This window comes from Girardinichthys multiradiatus, chromosome 6, assembly GCF_021462225.1.
Source record: "Girardinichthys multiradiatus isolate DD_20200921_A chromosome 6, DD_fGirMul_XY1, whole genome shotgun sequence".
NCBI lineage: Eukaryota > Metazoa > Chordata > Actinopteri > Cyprinodontiformes > Goodeidae > Girardinichthys > Girardinichthys multiradiatus.
Window position 1 is genome coordinate 7,067,944 of NC_061799.1, and position 21,841 is coordinate 7,089,784.

The following is a 21,841-nucleotide window of genomic DNA, read 5'->3' on the forward strand; positions in this document are numbered from 1 at the left end:
ATAGAATCCACCATGAGTTCTACCGTGTGTTAGAGAGCGCTTGAAGAAAATGTGAGACCATCTGTAAAAAATTAAAGCTAAGGCACAACTGGACCCTGTAACATGACAATGACCCAAAACAAAAATGGAAAGTCCTGGGCTAAGTCAAAGCTCAGATTCTGATCCAGTTGAGATTCTGCTGGGTAACTGGAACTGGCTGTACATGCAGGAAACCCTCAAGCATCTCACTGATCGATGGTTACAAGAAATGTCTCGCTAAACTAATATCAGCCAAATGCAGTAAGACTAGCTTTGGGTTGGTAGGGTGTACTAACTTTTTTTCAGCAAGAAAACACATTTTTGTTGACATCTTTTGTAACAAAACTAGAATCTGCTGAGTGGCTCTTGTTTGGTTCGTAAGTTTGACTCTTTCTTGGTTGTGTTTGTACAGTCATGTTACTGTTCTTTCATTTGTTTGGAGGACCCGCAAACTTTGGGACTTTTTAAGTAGTTGTTTATTTGTTGAGGTCATAACATAAACTACACTTTTTGTGCATCTCGCAAAATTAAGCATATTTTACAAACTCAACAGGTTTCTTTCCAAAAACAGTAACGAATTGGGGTCGCAGCATTATAGATATTAGTCATTGGTAGGACCTGAATGAAATGAATGACACATGAAGGTAAATAACTAACCTTAGTGGAGATGGGTCAGTTCACAGGTTCACCATTTCGGATCTTTGTAGTTTTTCAGGTATGAATTGCAATCATCTGCTAGAGGATTTTTTTTCCTGAAATTTTCTATGAAAATATGTTCTGTTGAGGTAAAATAAGAAGAAAATTAAGTGATTTTCAGTAGTTTAAGAACTTGGTACAAAATGGAGAAAGGAAGGACAAAACAGCAATCTGTACCAAATGGTGATAAGAGTTGGCAAAGGGGTGAACTGACCAAAACCTATTCCCTTGGGGCAGATTTTACAGGTAAAAAAGCTCAATGTCTGGGAAGGGCAGTCAAGTCCACACCTGAAGTTAATGGAGAATTGGTGTCTGTACTGAAAGACTGGGATGTCTGGGATGGAAGAGATTTATTGTTTTACCTCCAGGAAGGTTATGTTTTTTGTTGTCTGTCTGTTTGCTAAAATATCTCATAACGTTTTGAAAAGATTTTGAGACAAGGAGTGTATTAGGATAAGTAACAGATGATTCCATTTTGGTGGCTCCATCTGGATCCAGGATTTTTTTAAAGGATTCTAAATCATTGCCAGACCATGGTGCAACAACTTGGAATTCCCACATGGTTCGTCATCCTGTCAGCAGCTGACTTGCAGTGGCCAGTAGTCATCTAGAGTAGAGCTCATCTGTAAAGAAAAAAGCTGACATGCATCAATGACTCTATTTCCTTGGTGGAGGTCTGCGCTCTGTAAGTGCTTTTCTAGTTTATTCATTAATTTAATTATTTATTTATTTCGTACCTTCTCAATAAAATATAAAGGTAAATTCAAAGTGCCAAAAATTTTATCAGATCCAAATACCCATAAAACCCAATTAAACCTGGTAAAAGTGAACAATATAAAAAAGTATGACTAATACATAAAATAATTTTTCAAGATGCTTCACCACAAGGCAGAGCAATTTATTTTATTCTTTATTCTGTATCAGTTTTCAATAGCCCTGTTACCGTAAACTCCCTTTTAACAGGAAGAAACCTCCAGCAGAAACAGAACCAGGCTCAGTGTGAGCAGCCATCTGCCACGACCGACTGGGAGTTTGAGAGAACAGAGCAGAGACACAAAAACAACACAGAACTACTGATCCAGGAGTACAACTGTATAACTCTATAGCTGCTCATCATCTATTATTTATCAGTTAAAACATAGAAATTATTTATTAGTTAAGAGTCTTAAAGGGGGGTAAAATATCTCCTGGACTGAAGGTGTATTGCAGTTTTCTTCACAACTTCCCCATATGTCATTAGGCTGATAAATGGTCCATGGCTTTTCTGAATCCCCAGGACTCCTTTTACCCGGGTAAAACAAATCCTGAGGCTTTAAATCACTTCTGTCAGTCTGTCCCAGGGCAGCTGTGGCTACAATGCAGTCTACCACTGTCAGTGTGTGAATGTGTATATGAACGGGTGAATGACTGATTGTAGTGTAAAGCGCTTTGGGGTATCTGGGGACTTGATAAAGCACTATACAAGTACAGGCCATTACCATTTACCATTTAATCTATCAGTGGAAAAGGGGCTTATGACTGACTGAGCTCCAGTACCCTTAAAGCCCCTTTAGCACCTTAAAAAAAACATAAAAAAAGATTGATCTTTTTATTTTTATTGATGCATCTTTGAGTCAGTCAGATAATCGTGACTCAGAGAGATACAGCAACATAAACTCGGCAAAAAAAATGACACATTTAAGAACAATGCTTAGAACAGCTAGCTAAAATGTTAAACTATATAATGTTGCTTGAACCTTTAGTCATGCCATATAATGCAACTGATTTATTCTGTGTAAGTTCAGCTAAAAACAAAGCTCAGCCCATAAGCACACGTGTGTGATTGTTATTGTTTCTACACATCTGTAAGGTAATGCTGCTAAGCGATGAGATAAGACATTACAAAAGCAGCCCACTACAGCTTCTTTGTCTTTCTGCAGCTGCTGCTGCTGCTGGCTGCAGAGCTGGGGCATTTAGGAGGAGTGAGAGGAGGACTGGCACCGCTCAGATCCAAGTCCAGGTTCACAGTTTTCACTTGGGGAGAGGGAAGTAAAGATTCTTGAAGGCTGCTGTCAGCTGAGGTGACAGGAGACCTAGAGAGAACCATGAAGATACAGAGTTACAGTGCTGGTCAGAAGGTTACATCCACTCAACATAAGCATGAATACAAAAATAATTCAGAGATCTAATTTTAGGCTTTTAATAATTTCTCTGAAGCTTTCCTCCCTGAGTGGGCAGATAAGATAAAACGTTAATAATGCTTAAAACCAGAACTGGGTGCACACATTCTTATTTATATGGCTTTTCTTTAATTAGTGAAAATTAAAGAAAAGCCAAAAAAATAAAAAATCCTCACTGAGAGCCAAGTGTACCTGAGTCAAATTCCTTGTTTGTCTGTACAAACTTGGCAATAAAGCTGATTCGATTCTGAATCAGTGCAGGATAAAGATTACTCACACAGGCTTGGATATACACACACTCGACACTAATATGTGTTCCCATAGTTTCCCATAGTAAGCAGAAAAAACGTCTTTCTGCACCCATCCACAAACTTCTAGGATATTTTTGCCTGGACATTTAACCAATCCTTGGAAGGTAGAGTTTATTTAAACTGGCTGGTTTCCTACAACAGTACTGGCTTTTAATCATAGGCCATAGCTTTTCAACAGGGTTTACGTTGAGTATACAGACATTTAATGTTGGCCAGCATCATCCACTCCAGAACCAGTTTTGACATATATTTGGGATCATTTTACTGTTGGAGCATCCAACTGTTCAAGTTCAAATCTAAACAATCAAGCTGTTGATTTAGTTAGGCCAACAGAGGAGCAGCTGAATGCAAGCCTGCACCCATTTTATTTCAAACATTTATGTCACGAAGCATAGATTTAGTTGGGAATTTCTAAAGAGTGACCTATGAGAGATGGAGTTGCGAGAAGATCCCATCTTGGTGCTCCGCTGGCTACTGAAGGTGGAGCAAGGAGATGGAAGGGACAGACTGGCCTGAGAGAAACAGCACAGAGGAACAATAAATTTTAACAGTACTTATATAAAACTACAAACTTCAGGAATCATCCAAAACAATACAGAGCAAGTTTATCTGCACCTGCTGAACATATTGCTCCAGCACAGGCCTGAGTTCAGGATTGTCTTCCATGGCCTTATTCACCATCTTGTTGATAGTTTTGTTGAATTCCTTTAACTCTTTCAGTTTGATATCTTGCTCCTCAAGAGTCTCAGTTTTGGTGTTTTTTGCAGAGCGGATCTCTGTGGTCAGTTTGGTGAACTACAAAACAGTTGGACAAACAGAAACATAAATGTACCATGTAGCATTATTAACCTCAAAAATCTGATTCATGCAAACATTTTAAACTCTGGACTGTGGACATTTCTTCAAACTTCGTTGTCGCCCCGGACAGCTTTTCCTCAGCATGGTCAGAGGTTAGGTTTGGGCAGAACAATAATAGAAAGATTTAGATTGAAATGATCTAAACGTTTTTCATTTTATGAAGTTTTGTTTTGTTTGTGTTGCACTCAGCTATCTTGGTGCTAGCAGAATATTTGCAGCACACGTGTTCAGGTTGTGTTCTTTGTTTGTGTGTTTTTAAAGTTAAGACAAACTTTATTTAAAGGGTGATTTTAAACAGAAAGTTGATCATAATGCGCCATCCGCGCTAATGCATTTTAACCCTTTTATTAACCCTGGTATTTTAAAGGTACAGGTCCTTCTCAAAATATTAGCATATTGTGATAAAGTTCATTATTTTCCATAATGTCATGATGAAAATTTAACATTCATATATTTTAGATTCATTGCACACTAACTGAAATATTTCAGGTCTTTTATTGTCTTAATACGGATGATTTTGGCATACAGCTCATGAAAACCCAACATTCCTATCTCACAAAATTAGCATATCATTAAAAGGGTCTCTAAACGAGCTATGAACCTAATCATCTGAATCAACGAGTTAACTCTAAACACCTGCAAAAGATTCCTGAGGCCTTTAAAACTCCCAGCCTGGTTCATCACTCAAAACACCAATCATGGGTAAGACTGCCGACCTGACTGCTGTCCAGAAGGCCACTATTGACACCCTCAAGCAAGAGGGTAAGACACAGAAAGACATTTCTGAATGAATAGGCTGTTCCCAGAGTGCTGTATCAAGGCACCTCAGTTGGAAGTCTGTGGGAAGGAAAAAGTGTGGCAGAAAACGCTGCACAACGAGAAGAGGTGACCGGACCCTGAGGAAGATTGTGGAGAAGGGCCGATTCCAGACCTTGGGGGACCTGCGGAAGCAGTGGACTGAGTCTGGAGTAGAAACATCCAGAGCCACCGTGCACAGGCGTGTGCAGGAAATGGGCTACAGGTGCCGCATTCCCCAGACCTGGGCTACAGAGAAGCAGCACTGGACTGTTGCTCAGTGGTCCAAAGTACTTTTTTCGGATGAAAGCAAATTCTGCATGTCATTCGGAAATCAAGGTGCCAGAGTCTGGAGGAAGACTGGGGAGAAGGAAATGCCAAAATGCCAGAAGTCCAGTGTCAAGTACCCACAGTCAGTGATGGTCTGGGTTGCCGTGTCAGCTGCTGGTGTTGGTCCACTGTGTTTTATCAAGGGCAGGGTCAATGCAGCTAGCTATCAGGAGATTTTGGAGCACTTCATGCTTCCATCTGCTGAAAAGCTTTATGGAGATGAAGATTTCATTTTTCAGCACGACCTGGCACCTGCTCACAGTGCCAAAACCACTGGTAAATGGTTTACTGACCATGGTATCACTGTGCTCAATTGGCCTGCCAACTCTCTTGACCTGAACCCCATAGAGAATCTGTGGGATATTGTGAAGAGAACGTTGAGAGACTCAAGACCCAACACTCTGGATGAGCTAAAGGCCGCTATCGAAGCATCCTGGGCCTCCATAAGACCTCAGCAGTGCCACAGGCTGATTGCCTCCATGCCACGCCGCATTGAAGCAGTCATTTCTGCAAAAGGATTCCCGACCAAGTATTGAGTGCATAACTGTACATGATTATTTGAAGGTTGACGTTTTTTGTATTAAAAACACTTTTCTTTTATTGGTCGGATGAAATATGCTAATTTTGTGAGATAGGAATTTTGGGTTTTCATGAGCTGTATGCCAAAATCATCCGTATTAAGACAATAAAAGACCTGAAATATTTCAGTTAGTGTGCAATGAATCTAAAATACATGAATGTTAAATTTTCATCATGACATTATGGAAAATAATGAACTTTATCACAATATGCTAATATTTTGAGAAGGACCTGTATGTGTTTGATTCTGGTGCTAAGTTAGCAGCTTCTTTTGTTAGCTCAACGGCTAACCGGTAAGAACACGTGCTTGCTACTAAAGAGTATTTAACAGAAAGGTTGTTAGTTTTCAAGCTAGTAAATAATAGTCCCTAAACATTATTTTACTAAATCTGATAACTAAGTAAACACCATTAAGCCCCATTTCTCCAGAAAGATTTGGCTCTTTTCCAAAATACTCCTTTAATAATATTTCTTTAAATATTATTTCAATAAATAAAAGCAGCTAATTAGACACCGTTGAGAATTAGTCATCCAGAAGGTTGGTTTTATTCAGCAGATCATTATTTAAAACATTATTTTATTAAAATAATATTTTATCTGATCTTGCATTGTGAATGGTTGTCTAAACGTTTGCTGATTATTGCCTAAGTTGGTTCCAAGACTAACTTAACTTCATTTCCAGATTCTTCAAGATAATCCTTGGTTCTAAAACATAAATAACATTGCATGGTAATGTTGCATCACTCCTTCAGTCATGGTTCTCAATCATCTTTAATCAACTTGTTTATATTGTACATAGCCCATTAGTCTTCATTATTCTTTAATTCTGCTTGGTAGGATTTAGTCGGATTGTTTTAGCATAGTAAAGAGTTTGTTAATTGAAATATGTTTGACTTTGAGTTGACTTATTTTTGTTAATAAACTCTTGTATTTTAAGAAATTGTGTGAATTAATTCCATGTGTGCAGAGTTTATGCTGTTCAATAATGCCAGAGCTCGTCTCACACCTTTCTATATTGTCCTAATACCATCGCCTTACTGGGCTGGTATTCACAGGACAACCCTTAACAGATTGACATATTATTTGATAAAATATAAAATTATTAATATTAAATATTAAATAATATTTACAGATTCATAACCCCTAATCCCGAAAACTACGATACATGTCCAAGTATCTCTTTAAAGTAAATTATTTTATTCTGCTAGCTTACAACTCAGTAAACATTGAACTGAATGTATTCTGGGTTTTTCCCACCTTGAAAAGAATCTGTCTGCAGCCCATGGTACAGTTTGTTCTAGAACCTTTTTTTCACAGTAAACATAAACCATCAAGTTTGAACAATAGGAGGAGCTATTTTTCTTAACAGCTTTCTAATGAGACGTAGCAAACATGGTTTCGTAATCAGCGTCTGACAATCACAATGGTGAAACCTTCACAAAATATGGAACTAATAAGAAGCACAATTGGATTTATCAAACTTGATCCAACTGGTTAAAATTTGGATGTATAATAATTTTTATTCACCATGACTATTTATTTTGATCACAGTCCAGTTTTTAAAGTTCCAGATGTTGTTGCTTTGTTTTGATGCACCTGTGGTTGAGATGCAGCCCAGTGTATCCAGTAAGATCACTCCTTGGTAGTGCTTGTAATTTATATGTGAATTTGGTACTGGTTACTAATTCTCTGATTCTAAGTGCCTGTGCAGCAAGTTGTGAAATGTGTTTAATAAAGTAGCATAACTTCTTCTCCGACCTGCTTTGTTGCTCTGCCAATTTTCTCCAGCATAGAAGCTGCTTCTTTGTCTAGTTTAACAATGAGAGTCTGTTTGTGGTGGATCTTGTCTGTCTCCACCCTGTCTTCGTGCAGGAGTCTCTCCAAGCTGTTGTTCATGTCCTGAAAATGGAGGCCAGTACACAGAAACACACATAAGCACACACAAAAAGGCACAGAGGCTTTCACACATACAGTGTAGTCATGATGCTCTCAGTGGGACGTTGCAATACAGGTTTGTACTGGTTTAGAGTATCTGTATTCACACATTTTATGCATATTGTTATGATTTGGGGTTGTTTGGTTTTTGGTTTCTGGTTTTTTCTTATGTTTTTCACAGTTAAGGTTTTGACTCGTTCTTTTGTTATTCTTCTTCTTAGATTTTGAATCATGCTTCTGTTATTTTCCTGGTCATGCTTTAGTTTTGTCGTCTTGTTCATGTTTTGTCAAGTTTGGTTTTCGGATCTGGTTATGCTTTTGCTTCATGTCTTTTCTAGTTTCTGTTAGTTTGTGTTAAAGAGTCTCTGTTTTTGCCGCAGCCACGTTTTGTTTGGTCAATTAAGTTTATTCGGTCCACCTGCACCATGTTAATCAGTTTTGTTTTTCACCTGTACCATGCTCCATATATACACACCTGTTCTGTCATTGATTGCGGAAACATTCTCATGCTCAAGTCTTGTTTTTTATCATGCCATGCCTGTCTTACCTGCCCGTTTGTTTTGTTCCTGTCTCCTGTAGTGAGTGAGTTTTTTGTTATTAAACCTTTTTTTTTCACTTACCATCACGCTGCCTGCTCGTCTGCATTCTGGGGTCCTATATCTTGCAAACCATAACACATATTGCTCCAGTCAGTGCAGATAAGATACAAGTCACGGCATAATAGTTCTGCAATCCTAGTGCACATTTTTTTTAAACGCAACACCCTAATTTACTTTTATGATGCAAATGATAAAAGAGATCTGTAAAGAGGAAGTGGTTGTGTGTTTGACCTAAAAATGGCTTAAGGGAAGCAATCATTGTTATCATTAATCTTAAAACAGTTATTAGGCTGTTTCTAAACAATTTGCAAGTTCCAGTGAGTGAAGGTCACTGCAATATCAGACTCTTCAAAGCTTAAAGGTATTCCAGAAGGCTTAAAGATACGTTTCAGACTCTACAACAAAAGGCCTTAATATCTTCTAATGTAGCGCTTTATATGTTGTTTTGAACATGTTTTGAACATGTTTTGAACATTTTCATTAATCACAAAAGTTAACTAAAACAGAACCTTCCAACACTCTAAAGATTTATTTAATTTCTAACAAGTTCTCGGTGATGTGACATCTTTCTACAGCAGGTAGGAGAACCATTAGATAGCTCAAGTGTTTGGAGCTTTAATTTTCTTTTGTGTGTATTTTTGACCATTTCCTTGCTGTTCCTCATCTCTTCCTAAACACACTCTCCTGTTTACCATGCCTTCTCTCCACTCTTCCCTCTATACATGTTGCTCTGTGGTTGTCTATCTCATTGCTGGTTTCTTCTGCTGCCTCCATTATACTGCTCAATGCCTTTGCTCTGTTTCTCTGCTTCATGGTTCCAGTCCATGCCTGCTATACGATTGTGCTCTCCATGAGAGTTGTAAATCTTCTGTCATTTATTGAAGATTGTTTCACTTTACCCCTCTGTTTCCGTGTTTACCTGCACTTGGGCCAAACTACAAACCATGACAGAAGAATCCAGCCAACTAGACCCAGCACACTTTTTTTCTGAAGATGCTTTTGTTAAATTAAGAGAGTCAGTTAAAGAGTATGTGGAAACTGTTGTCAGGCCCAGTTCACCGTGGAGGCTTTTAATTGCTGCAGCAGATTGCATGGACAGGTTGTGGGAGTGGTTCCTTATCTTTCCTCTGATTTTTGTGAAGCTGCTGGAGGAGGTGGAGTGGAACCACAAGGCAGTGGTGGCGGAGATCTCCTGTCCTGGAGGGTCCAGCTGATATCTCTGTCTTCCCCGCCTCAACCTCCTCTGCTCTCCGCAGACGCTGTCATAAGCGGCCTCCTGTCTCCGAGGGTTCTACCAACGCTTCAGTTCCAGTCACAGAGGGTCCAGTTGATGCCTCTGCTTATGATTCTGAGGGTCTGGCTGACACATCTGCACCAGCCTCAGAGGCTGCTCCTCCAAGGGTCTGGCTAACGTCTCCTGCTTGCCCACTGTAGCATCATCCACTCGCGGCAGAAGACATCACCGTCACAAGGTTTCCATGTTCAAAGCAGCAAAGGTCACTACAGAGGTCACAACAGAGGTCACTACAGCTCTCCTCTCTGCATCAGAGCCTGTTGTTTTTCTACCTGAGAGCTCTAGAGCTTGCTCTCTACCACCTGAGAGCTCTAGAATCTTCTCATTGTCACCTCAAAGCCCCAGAGCCTAGAGTTCTTTGCACCTCCTGTTCTGTCATCATCATCATTTTCTTCACCGCACCCCTAGCTGAGTCATCTTCATCATCATCATCCGTACCTCCTGTTCAGCCTTTTTGTACTCCACTCCAACAGAGCGTTATTTGCAAAAAACAGCCGCTACAGAGACAGTGTACTTCCCCAGGCTATCACTCTGAAGAACACCTTACAGCCTGAGTAGTCAGCTACTCTGCTGTGGAACAAAATAAACATATTTGCCTTCTTTTTCTTTATATAAACAAAAATTGTCTGTACAAACACATGTACATACTGCTCCTTTATCCTTATTTTATTTCCTCCAAAGTTTATGTATTTATACTTCATGTTTGTACGCTGTGAGCACTGAAAACCGAAGTCAAAACCCTTGTTTGTGCACACAAACCTGGCCAACGAAGCTGATTCTGATTCTGAGTGACTGGGTTCGAATTTTAGATTAAAACAAAGCACCAGATAGTCCTAACATGTCAATTAAAGTTGTCGAAAATGTGAGCGGTTAAGGAGTTTAACTGGCAGATATCTGAAACCTAATCCAGAAATATTCCACAGATTAGAAATGTGTAGCATCCTCCCACCACCAGCCTCCACCCCAAAGCTTCAGGGTGGTTTCAAAAGTGCTATCTACTGACCAGGACCAATTTCTGGGGTAAATTGGGCTACCTCAGTAATCTGACTATATATATAAACTAAAGCCATGTTGAAAAGAACATCAGGCCAGTATTCAAACAAGATAATTGTTCCCTTTTTCAAAATAAATGACACATTGTAATGAGTATTATTTCGCTGTTTGATTTATGTAAATATTTTAAGACACGCTGAGGACTGCAAAGTTTACCATTTTTTTGAAAAGGCATACACTTGCTTTTGCCTTAAACATATTGGGCAATGGCCTACTTGCTTTCCTGAGGACTCTGATTTAGAAAGCCAAAAGAACCTGTATGTCCTGGCGTAGTTCGTGAACTTGTCGTTTCTTAAATTTCAGCATCTCCTCAGTTGCCTTCAGATGTTCTTCCAGCTTTACTTTTTCCTGGTACTCTGGACCTTAAAGCAACAGTCAGTCTTAGTTTCAACTAAATGATGATGTTATTTAGCAATTACACAACTTTCTTCTGGAAACTCATAGACGTTGAGCTGTGTTTCTGTCTAAAGGAGTTTCTACCATACGTACTGGATTTGTTCACTTTGCTGAGGGCACTGCGAAAGAAAGAGGAATGATGAGTAAACAGCTGGATGGTGTTTTCTAGAGCTTTAGTTTCAAGCTCCATCTTGTGGATTTTAGCATCTAATTCATCTCCTTTCCGTCTAAGTTCCTCTTTCTCTTGTGCAGCCTGGTGAAAGACATGCAGCATGATTAAAGATGATTGGTGTGCTACAACAGGCTCTCTGTGTGTGAAAGTTTTCTCACTTTAGTGATGTAGTAAACCTGGGATTTCTCCCCCTCAGGGCCAGCCATTGCATGTTCCAGGATCTCAAACCGTTTCTTCATCATGTCAATTTTGGACATTTTTTCATTTACTTCAATGCTGAGACAGAAAAAAGGACATATTAAGCAATTATATCTTGAAAGGGTGTTTTCTAGACAGATGGTAACATGTCAGTTATATAACTGTCAATAACAAATAGATAAAACATCTTAAAACATAGTTTTTATGTACAGAATATGAGCTACAGGCTTTCTTACCTCAGACTCTGCCTGTCCTGCTCATTAATCTTGAGCTGCTGTCTGAGCATTTCTGAATAAACTTTAATCTCAGCCTCCCTCTCTTTCATGGCTTTCTGCAGCTCTAATTTCCTTATCTCAAATGACATCATGCTGTCCGCCTCTACGTAGACGAGATCCCTGACACGCTTCACCTCCACCTTTAAGAGGTTGTTCTCCACAATGGCATCCTGATGGCAAATATACAAATGACATAACATGTTTTTCAGCTTCATGGGTATCTGACATACTGTAGGTGTTTTTATCCTGATACCCACACTATACATTTACAAGATTCTTTAACCATCATTTTTGTTCACTTTAAAATATCTTTGCTAGAAATGTAATTCAGCAGACAGTGACTATAACAGAAAGAAGAGAGGCATCAGACATCCTGTTTCTAGTTTAGAAATACTTTCTTTTATGACCATATCTGTGCAGACTTACTTCTCCTAGAAAGTACATTTAATGTATGCATTGGGTGCAGTATGGCTTTCCATAATTTCATGCTTTAGACTCAACAAAAACATTTTCTCTTTATTGTGCCAAATAACAAATGCCTTTTAAGTTGTGTAACAACTTATTAAAAAATGTACTCCCACTCATTATTTACTACCTCTACAGTCTCCTGCAAAAGTATTTACATTTGTTTTAATGGTACAAACACTAACTCCAATGGGATTTTACGTGACAAACCAACACAAAGCCGTGGGTAATTGTGAAGTAGAAGCAATTGGTACATTGGTTTAAATTTACAACAACTAAAGAAATCAGAAAATGCTTTTAGTTTGGGGGTTGTGTCTATCAGCTTCGCACATCTAGAAAGTGCAATTTTGTCCATACTTTAAGTTGTGACAGATTGAATGGAAAAAAATCTCTGAACAACAATTTTTAAAGTCTTGCCACAGATTTTCAGTTGGATTTAGGTTTGGACTTTGACTGGGCCATTCTAACACATGAATATGCTTTGATCCGGACCATCCCATTGTAGTAGGGTTATTGTTCTGTTCATCCTGCTGAAATCCACCCAGCATGACAATGTCACTGCCATGGTTCACCATTGAAAAGGTGTGTAAAGGGTCATTTGCAATGTTGGTTTTACATGTGGTTCACTTTGTGTGGGCCTGTTACACTGAAGTTTGAGTTTGTAATAACATGAAAAAGTGCCAGTGGTATGAACACTTTGCAATGTGCTGTATAAAACACACCAGCAGCGTCAAGTATTATTTCCTCTTGATGTTTCTTCCTCTCTAGCTTAACCAGGCAGATTGTGAAGTTTTAATATAAAGACTTCTAGACTGGCTTCCTGGCTAGACTTTCACTGTATGATTACAGATGTTTTCTTAGCAGCATTCGTTAGACTTTTATTTTTCTAAAATGGGTACCTTCACCACCGCTGGAGATCTTTAAAAATATTTTTTTTTTTTTTACTTTCCTGCATTTGTACAGATGTTGTGGCTTAATTATAATGGCTGCCCTGTATCAGTAAGTGAGCACCAGCCTCTGGAGCTATGAAAGAATACTTGTTTAAGCGTGCTGAAAACCATTCCTGTGTAAGTGTCTTCCGTCTTCGCTGAAAATTGTTGGTGATGGTTCCATCATTAAATGATTAATACCATTATTCGTTTATATGTAATAAAACCATTCTCACCTGTTTCTTCAGTTTGAGCTTTTTCAACTCCTTTTCTTTGTTGCTACAAAGCAGCATCAAGCTCTCTACCATGTCAGTCAGATCTTTCTTCTGAGCCTCTGACTTTTCCATCTTTTTCCTCGAGGAGCGGATATCAGCCTGCCAGAGATACGCTTTCAGCTTGTAGAATTTAATCATTCGACTAAATCTTTAAAACAAAATCTTCAAGAACATTTTTCATACAGACCTCGCACTCCATGAGCGCATTCTTGAGTCTTTTAGCTGTCTGATTTTTTTCCTCCCTATCTTGGGTCAGCTCAGCTATCTGCATCTCCAACATCTCTTTTTCACTTGGCAGAATGTCCCCTTGCTGTCGAGCTAGTTTGCTGTGAAGCATAATTATCTTGGAGTCCTACGCAAAGGACAAAAAAGATAACGAAATTAACATACATTGCAGAATGCAGCAACCAACTAGGAAAGGCTGAACAGTTTGTGTGTATAAAGTTTAGTTTTAAACATGCCTGACTGTTCATCATCATCTGCAGTCTGATCAGTTCTTTTTCCAGCTTAGTGAGCTGGCTCAGCAAGCTGGTAATGGTTAATTTATTCTTCGAAATCTGGGCTATGCAATCCTTCTCCTTCGTTCTGACAAGTTGGAAATGGTGTTTCTGGCGGAACAGCTCCTCCATGAGGTCATGCTGCTGAACTTCCAACTTCTGCAGGAAGGATGGGGCACAGGGTTACACAGAATTATTATTTATTTCATCAAACCAGGCAAAACATTAAGAACAATTTCTTATTTACAGTTAGTCTAAACATGCTAAAACACTTAAAAGGAAAAATGGGGAGAGGACAAGTACTGCTCACTGTTCTGACCAAAAAGACTCTGCTCATCTGGGTTCTGGTTATAACTGACTAATTGTGAGCAGACAATAGTTTCTAAGCCTCTTTTTGAAGTTGCTCAACATTATTCATTATTGGTCACCACGGTGGGTTTAAAAAGTGAGTGAGATATTGCTAAATCTAAGGTTTTTCAAACCTAAAAATGAATAAAATGTGGGTGAACTCATAATATGTCATACATTACATGGCTAATATGGTATCAGGATTCAATTATTACAAAGGAATTTATTTGGAAACGAAAGTACTGGAATAAACTTGCTTGAAAAAGAACAAAAAAGCTGTCACTTAGTTGAATGTTTTGCACATGTACCACTCATGTGTTAGCAATGTTCAGCAGCCCACCTTGATGGCCTGGTCAGTTTCTTTAAGGATCTGCTCCATCTGAGCAGCTCTCTCCTCCTCACTGAGAGCACTCTGGGTCACATTTCGCAGCTTCTCCTCCAGTGCAGTATTGTAGGCGTTGGCCTCCTTTAATCTACAACACACACACACACACACAGTCTGTGCAGTAATGCAATGACTAAGATTCTGAGATGTTTTTTCATATGTCACTAACTTTTGATTGTTGCCTTCGATGTCTTTCTTCATTCTGGATATTTGTGATGTCAGAGACCTCATATCAGACCTGTTTCTGTCCAGCGTAGATTTGTAACTATTAAGCTACAAGTAGAAACAGAGATTAGCTGGCATTCTATGGAGATTAGTCCTGGATGCATTGAGAAGCTGACCTCATCCTGCATCCTGGCCAGGTTTTCCTCCTGCTTCTTCAGATCCTGCCGTAACATTGCCGCCTCCATCTTTTTTGTAGCGATGTTCTTCTGAAGCTCTGTGTTGTTGTTCCCCTCAGTAACCAACATGTGCTTCATTTCTGTAATGCTGGCATTCCTTTCCCTGATTTTCTGCTTGCCCTGTGCAAGTTGCTGGAATGAAAACAGTTGTTCTAAAGCCCTTTCAGTATAGAAATTCTGCTCAGTTGGTGTAGATAATATCAGCAACAGCTGGAGGACAGACAACTTACCCACGCACATTTTTGCATATCAGAGTCCAGTTGCTTCTTCTGCTTGATGGTGTTTTCACATTGATGGAAGAGCTGTTGGATCTCCGAGCGAGCTTGCTGTATATTCTCTAAGGTCTTATCCAAAGCTAACTGTATGGACAGTATTTTCAAAAAGAACATTAAAAAATCTGCATTATTGAGAATCATAATATGTGGGCATTTAATTTAGCTTAAATGAAAATATGCATTCACCTTATACCAATGAACCTCTAAGCTAACTATGCAATACTAAAGAAAATTAATTGCACATTCTGCATACAGACCCCTATATAATCATGCATCTACTTGCAGGATGGTGGTGAGGGGTTGTAACACCCAGGACACGTCCATCACAGGACAGCACAGACACACACAGGACAAATAACCATGCCCACACACCCTCACCTAACAGCCATTTAGAGACCATTTAACAGTGCTATGTTTGAACTGTGGGAGGAAGCTTGAGTAGTCAGTGAGAACCCATGGGGAGGAAATACAAACTCAGAAGGACCAAAAAAGAATTTCCTATTTTGTCACTTTACAACAACAAACTGCAGTGTGTGTTATTCAGACCAACAATAATTAGAGTATAATTTTGAAATAAAAGAAAATGAAACAAGGTTATAAAAAATAAAAATGTGGCAGGCATTAACATTCATCCTCCCCTAGAGTTCATTGTGAAAAGTGCCTTTAATGACAGTTCAATCGCGGGTGCCCTGCATGTTTTACAAAGCCAGAATTTTCTGCAGTTTAATGAAATATATTTTGTCCTACACGGTACTGGACAGTCGTCAGGAGGAATTATTCTATATTTTTGCCAGGGGATGAAAAAGTTAGGGTTCGAAAAATAAGAACAAAATTGAGATGTGATTTTTTTTTTTCTCTGAGGTTTTCCAAAGTATTGCACTTGGATACTTGGTCATTTGAAAATCCAACATTTTTATCAAGGCAGGTTGTGCCTTCCTCCATACAACAAAAACATGGCAACCACAACGTTAATGGGATATTGAAAGAAACACCAGATCAATCTTTTTAAGGTGGGTTAGTAGAGGACAGGATGTGCTCTAATGATCCTGGATGGACCATGGCACTGACAGGGCTTCTTACAACCCTTCCCAAGCATTTCTTCAGCATTCACCACCTTGGAGATATTGAGAGAGTCATTGTGATACATCTGCAGTCTTCCATTACACCCATACCCTCTAAAATAATGAATGAAACATTCAGTAACATAAACAGTGTGGATGCTCTGTGTCTTTACATTACCTGTGCAGACCTCGTCTCTGTTAACTCTTTGTCAAGTGCTTTGCGCTTGTCATTGGCCTCCAGAGTCTTCTTCTCTATAGCCAGAGTGAGGGACTAAATGAGACACATGGATGGCTGTTAGTTGAGACGGACGCAGATAATGCTAAAGCTGTAAACATTGCTTATTAACCTTAATCCTATGCTCATCCTGTTTGGCGTATTTGATGATGGCCATTACGTCATCTTCTTTTTGAGCGGACTCCTCTAAGAAGTTGTCCATTGTCTGCTGGTCCCAGTCCATTTGAAGCCTGAACTCCTCAAGCTTCTGATTTGCCTTTAACAATTCTTTCTAAAGATGTAGAAAAAACATAAAGAAACACATTTTGGCAATGCCACTGTAGTATTTTCTCTTATAGTAAATGCGTGGCTCAGACCTCGAATATATCTATCCTCTCATCCGAAAACCTGAGCTCTTTTTCAGTCTGAGCTGTCAGCTGAGCGAGGCGACCCGACTCTCTCTCGGCGAGGGCCGTCAGATGCTTCGTCACCTCAATCTCCTGTTCGTTTGCCTTCCACAGAGCCTGTGTGCAATCAAACAACAATGTAACAACACAACTCGGCTCCAAATCTAAAACCCTGTGCAGTGGAAAAACAAAGACATACAGTGGTTTTACATTTGTTAAAATTTCAGGCTTCTGTGATGTGGAAAAATGAGGGCACGATTTAGAATTCCAAGACTTTTGGCCCATATAAAGTGATGTATATCCTTTGCAATTAAGCACAAAACAAACTGATCTATTAGAACGAACAATGCAAAGATAAATAAATAAAAAAGTACAATAAAGTTGGATGTATATGTGTGCAAACCCTTCAATAAATACTTTGTCGAAGCACATGTTGATTCAGTCTTCTGTTGTAGGAGTCTGTCTGGATCGCAGATCTTGACTCAACAATATTTGTCCACTCTGCCTTATAGATCTTGGTCCAGATCAATCAGAATGGGAGGACATTTGTCCACTCCCCTCTTCAGGTGACTTTGCAGATTTCTCTGACAGATTTAGTTCTAAACTCTGACTCTAGACCATTTCTAAACTTTATTCCCTTCTTAAAATAATTTATTTGTTCATTTAAATGCATGGAGACTCCCTGCAATGCCTAAAAAATATGTCTCTATATCTTCATCATCAGTTTTTTTAACAGACACATGAATATTATGGGCCAAATCTGACTGACTATAACTTTACCCACCTTGACAAAAACCTTGGTTCTATCTATAAGTCAAGTAACAGCATACCTTCAGCGACTCTCCATGGTTCACTGTGGTCTCTACCCTGTTAGAATTATGGCCCAAAGTTTAGTTTCATCGGACCACAACACATTTTTTAAACATGATTTTGGGACAGTTCCGTCAGGCCCGGATGTCTTCTTTGGAAGAAAATCATCATAGAGCCATGTAGACAATACAGGAGATAAATGTCATGCAGGACACAACCAGTACTCATTTGAAATACCTGCAGCTCCTTCAGTGTTGTTGTTGACCTCTTGGCAACCTCCCTGACCAGTTGAGTCTTATCTTTTCATCAGTTTTGCATACATTTTTATTTTCTGTAAAGTTGCTGTTGTCCCATATTTTCCCCAGTTTTCAGAGACCATATTCAGTGGGTTGTAGTGTATATCCAACATAATTCAGTAAATGTAAATGTTTGTAACCTCTCTGCAATCTGTGGCATTAGGTAAAGTATGTTATGTCCAACTAGGACAGCTAAACTCTACTTCATCTTAATCAGAATAGAATTGACAGCAGGTAGGAACTAAGGAAGACTGAAAGCAGAAGCCTGATTCAAAAGGTGCTTCAAAAACGTATTACTTAACAGGTGTGCGCAGTTATGGAACAGGATTAATGTATAAAGTCATTTTTAAGCTGAATTGCACAGAACATATGTCAGAGTATAGGTGGGAAAACATTTCACTTGTTTATCAGTCTCTATTTTTTCTATCACAAAATCCAGATACTTGAACAGTGGTCTGTAGACTTTTGAGAGCCAATGTTCCTGGTGCATAACTGACCTTTAGTTTGTTCCAACACACTCACCTCAGTGTTAACCAACTCTAGCTTAGCACTTTGGAGGTATCTAGCCATTAAGTGCTTATGATCCGCAATTCTCTTGATTTCGTTGGCCTCTTGCAGAAGCTCCATCTCTGCTTTATAAACCTGTTGTTGACAAAGTCATGATATCCGCACATCAGCAATGCAAACATGAAACTAAAACTACAACCGTGTTTCATAAATTACATCTGGAACATCCATGTACTCATTTGCAAGAGCCTTAAGATATTTCACAGACAGCACAATAAAAACTATTAGAGCTTACACTCCCCTGACACTTTATTTGGCACACCTTGTTAGTACCAGGATCAACCCATTTAAGCTTAGAGAACTGCCTTAATTCTTAAGGCACAGATTCAACAAGGTGTCTAACACATTCCTGAGACTATGATTCATCCTCACATTATAGTATCACTTAGTTGCTGCAGATGTATTGGCTGCACATCCTTGATCCGATTCTCCAATTCCATTGCATCCCAAAGGAGCTTGGTTGGAGATCTGGTGACTGTGGAGGGCACCGAGGTACAGTGAACCCATTCAAGGAACCAGTTTGAGACGATAATTTGAGCTTTGTGACAAAGCGCATCATTTTGCAGGAAGTAGCCATAGCCTCGCTGTGGTTATAAAGGGATGGACATGGTCAACAACAATACTCAGAGTAGAATCGGGCAGGTAAGTTCATCACCAGCAGCCTTGTCTAAAGAATTTCAAATATGTTTCCGGCAATGGGACCGTTTCCTTTAACCTCAGACATACTTTTCTTATCCTACCTCCTTATTGTAAATCTACCGTATATGGTACTATCGTGCATGGTGGAGTTTCTTGGTGTTTGGAAACAGATCAGTACTTAAATAGTAGATTTCCAAGGCAGCAAACGGCAGAGTGAAGTTCATTTTAACCAGTGCTACATACTGGAGCAGAGATCACCAGGAGATGGCAGTATTATGTTTCTCCATATTCCCTGAAGTTCCCTTATTCTGTTATACATTCAGTCCCTTTACTTTGATACCTCTAAAATAAACCAAGCACCAACGACTACCTTCAGAAGTCACCTATTAAGTAGAGTCCACCTCTGTGTAATTTAACCTACATATCACCCAGAAAACACTGCCCAACACATGGTGGTGGCAGTATCATGCTGTGGGGATCCTTTTCTTCAATAATATTGAGCAATACTGGAAGAAAACCTATATATAATATTTTTCACATTAGAAAAAAATCCTTAAAGGTAAATCACATCGTTTGGCAAAATATGAGTTTATTTCTGAGACCACTTAGCAAATAACTTAATGATGTTACACATAAGCCCTCACAGATTTGGTATTAAGAAACTCCACCAGAATGACTGTGTTCTCCTAAACCCGACCAGGTTTCCTTTTGAGACTTAGTTATTTTTGCTACAGTTCATTTTAACCGAATGCTTATTGTTGGCTACCTGACATACACCTATAATTCATTTAAGCCTAAAACTACATTTAACCAAAATATGAATGAGAGTTGCGAGTACACGGGTAGTTAACTGCCTTACCTCCTCCAGCAGAGCTTTGTTAGCGGCGTTCAGTTCGGGAAGGGCGAAGCGCTTATCCCAGCCAATATTAAATAATATGGTGTCTAACGCAGAGTCGTCACAGCCAGTAGTATTAACACTTGCCATTTTCCTACCCTGCTTGACAAAAAACCTTGAAACAGAAACAGGGCAGTCGTTTGTCGCGTTTAAAACGATTGTTAGTGGTCGCCCGTGGCAACAGCACGCGCTCACATCTCCACAAAAGGGCTGCGCGCGCCTGAGCTCAACGCCTTGCGGTGTTTTCTTTGTAGGTCCAGAAGCACCACAATTTAATGTTTAAATAATAAAATAATGTTTCAACAACTAATTAAAGTAAATACTTGGATTAAACCATAATGTTGAGGAAAAAAGGGACCTGACTATACAAGTAATTAAATACTAAAATTCTTAAGTTCGTAAGTAAAATAAACCATGAATATTTAGAATTTATAACAAGTCATCTTTTGTCAATAAAAACGACAATATAATGGATAATTAAATAATATTGTTTAAATGTGTGTTTATTTGGAGAAATGGGTTGATTTAAGTGACGCAATAAAATAAACCCTAAGTTACCTGAATGTATCCTTAAAGTTAAAAATAAAAGTGTATTAAATATATAAGAAATCAAACCGATAAAAAAGTGGCACAACTCCACAATTCAATAAAATAATCATAAAATACAAAAACCCACTACAGGCTGATCCAACTTTGATGTAATGTCCTTAAAACAAGTCAAAATGAGGCTCAGTATTGTGTGTGGCCTCCATGTGCCTGTATGACCTCCCTACAACACCTGGACATGCTCCTGATGAGACGGTGGATGGTCTCCTGAGGGATCTCCTCCCTGACCTGGACTAAAGCATCCACCAACTCCTGGACAGTCTGTGGTGCAACGTGACGTTGGTGGATGGAGCGAGACATGATGTCCCAGATGTGCTCAATCGGATTCAGGTCTGGGTAACGGGCGGGCCAGTCCATAGCTTCAATGTCTTCATCTTGCAGGAACTGCTGACACACTCCAGCCACATGAGGTCTAGCATTGTCCTGCATTAGGAGGAACCCAGGCCAACCGCACCAGCATATGGTCTCACAAGGGGTCTGAGGATCTCTCAGGCTACCTCTGGCAAGCACATGAAGGGCAGTGTGGCCCTCCAAAGAAATGCCATCCCAAACCATTACTGACCCACTGCCAAACCAGTCATGCTGAAGGATGTTGCAGGCAGCAGATCGCTCTCCACGGTGTCTCCAGACTCTGTCAAGTCTGTCACATGTGCTCAGTGTGAACCTGCTTTCATCTGTGAAGAGCACAGGGCACCAGTGGTGAATTTGCCAATCCTGGTGTTCTCTGGCAAATGCCAAGCGTCCTGCACAGTGTTGGGCTGTGACCACAACCCCCATTTGTGGACGTCGGGCCCTCATACCATCTTCATGGAGTCGGTTTCTAACCGTTTATGCAGACACATGCACATTTGTGGCCTGCTGGAGGTCATTTTGCAGGGCTCTGGTAGTGCTCTTCCTGTTCCTCCTTGCACAAAGATGGAGGTAGTGGTCCTGCTGCTGGGTTGTTGCCCTCCTACAGCCTCCTCCACGTCTCCTGATGTACTGGCCTGTCTCCTGGTAGCGCCTCCAGATTCTGGACACTAAGCTGACAGACACAGCAAACCTTCTTGCCACAGCTCACATTGATGTGTCATCCTGGATGAGCTGCACTACCTGAGCCACTT

The 21,841-nt window shown here is 39.7% G+C and overlaps 1 protein-coding gene across 1 annotated transcript; it reads right to left on the minus strand.

Moving 5' to 3' along the window:
- Positions 1–2,293: 2,293 nt before the first annotated feature.
- On the minus strand, positions 2,294–20,318 carry ccdc39 (coiled-coil domain containing 39). Its single transcript, XM_047367567.1, has 20 exons — positions 20,097–20,318; positions 18,554–18,673; positions 16,896–17,042; positions 16,652–16,810; positions 16,483–16,575; positions 15,199–15,327; positions 14,909–15,100; positions 14,737–14,840; positions 14,523–14,655; positions 13,799–13,993; positions 13,525–13,689; positions 13,299–13,436; positions 11,630–11,838; positions 11,354–11,471; positions 11,117–11,276; positions 10,883–10,989; positions 7,505–7,645; positions 3,800–3,979; positions 3,608–3,696; positions 2,294–2,786 (listed from the first exon to the last, which is right to left on the minus strand). The coding sequence occupies exons 1-20, from the start codon at positions 20,220–20,222 to the stop codon at positions 2,609–2,611; spliced, it is 2,883 nt and encodes a 960-aa protein (XP_047223523.1). The 5' UTR covers positions 20,223–20,318; the 3' UTR covers positions 2,294–2,608.
- Between the last annotated feature and the right edge of the window lie 1,523 nt (positions 20,319–21,841).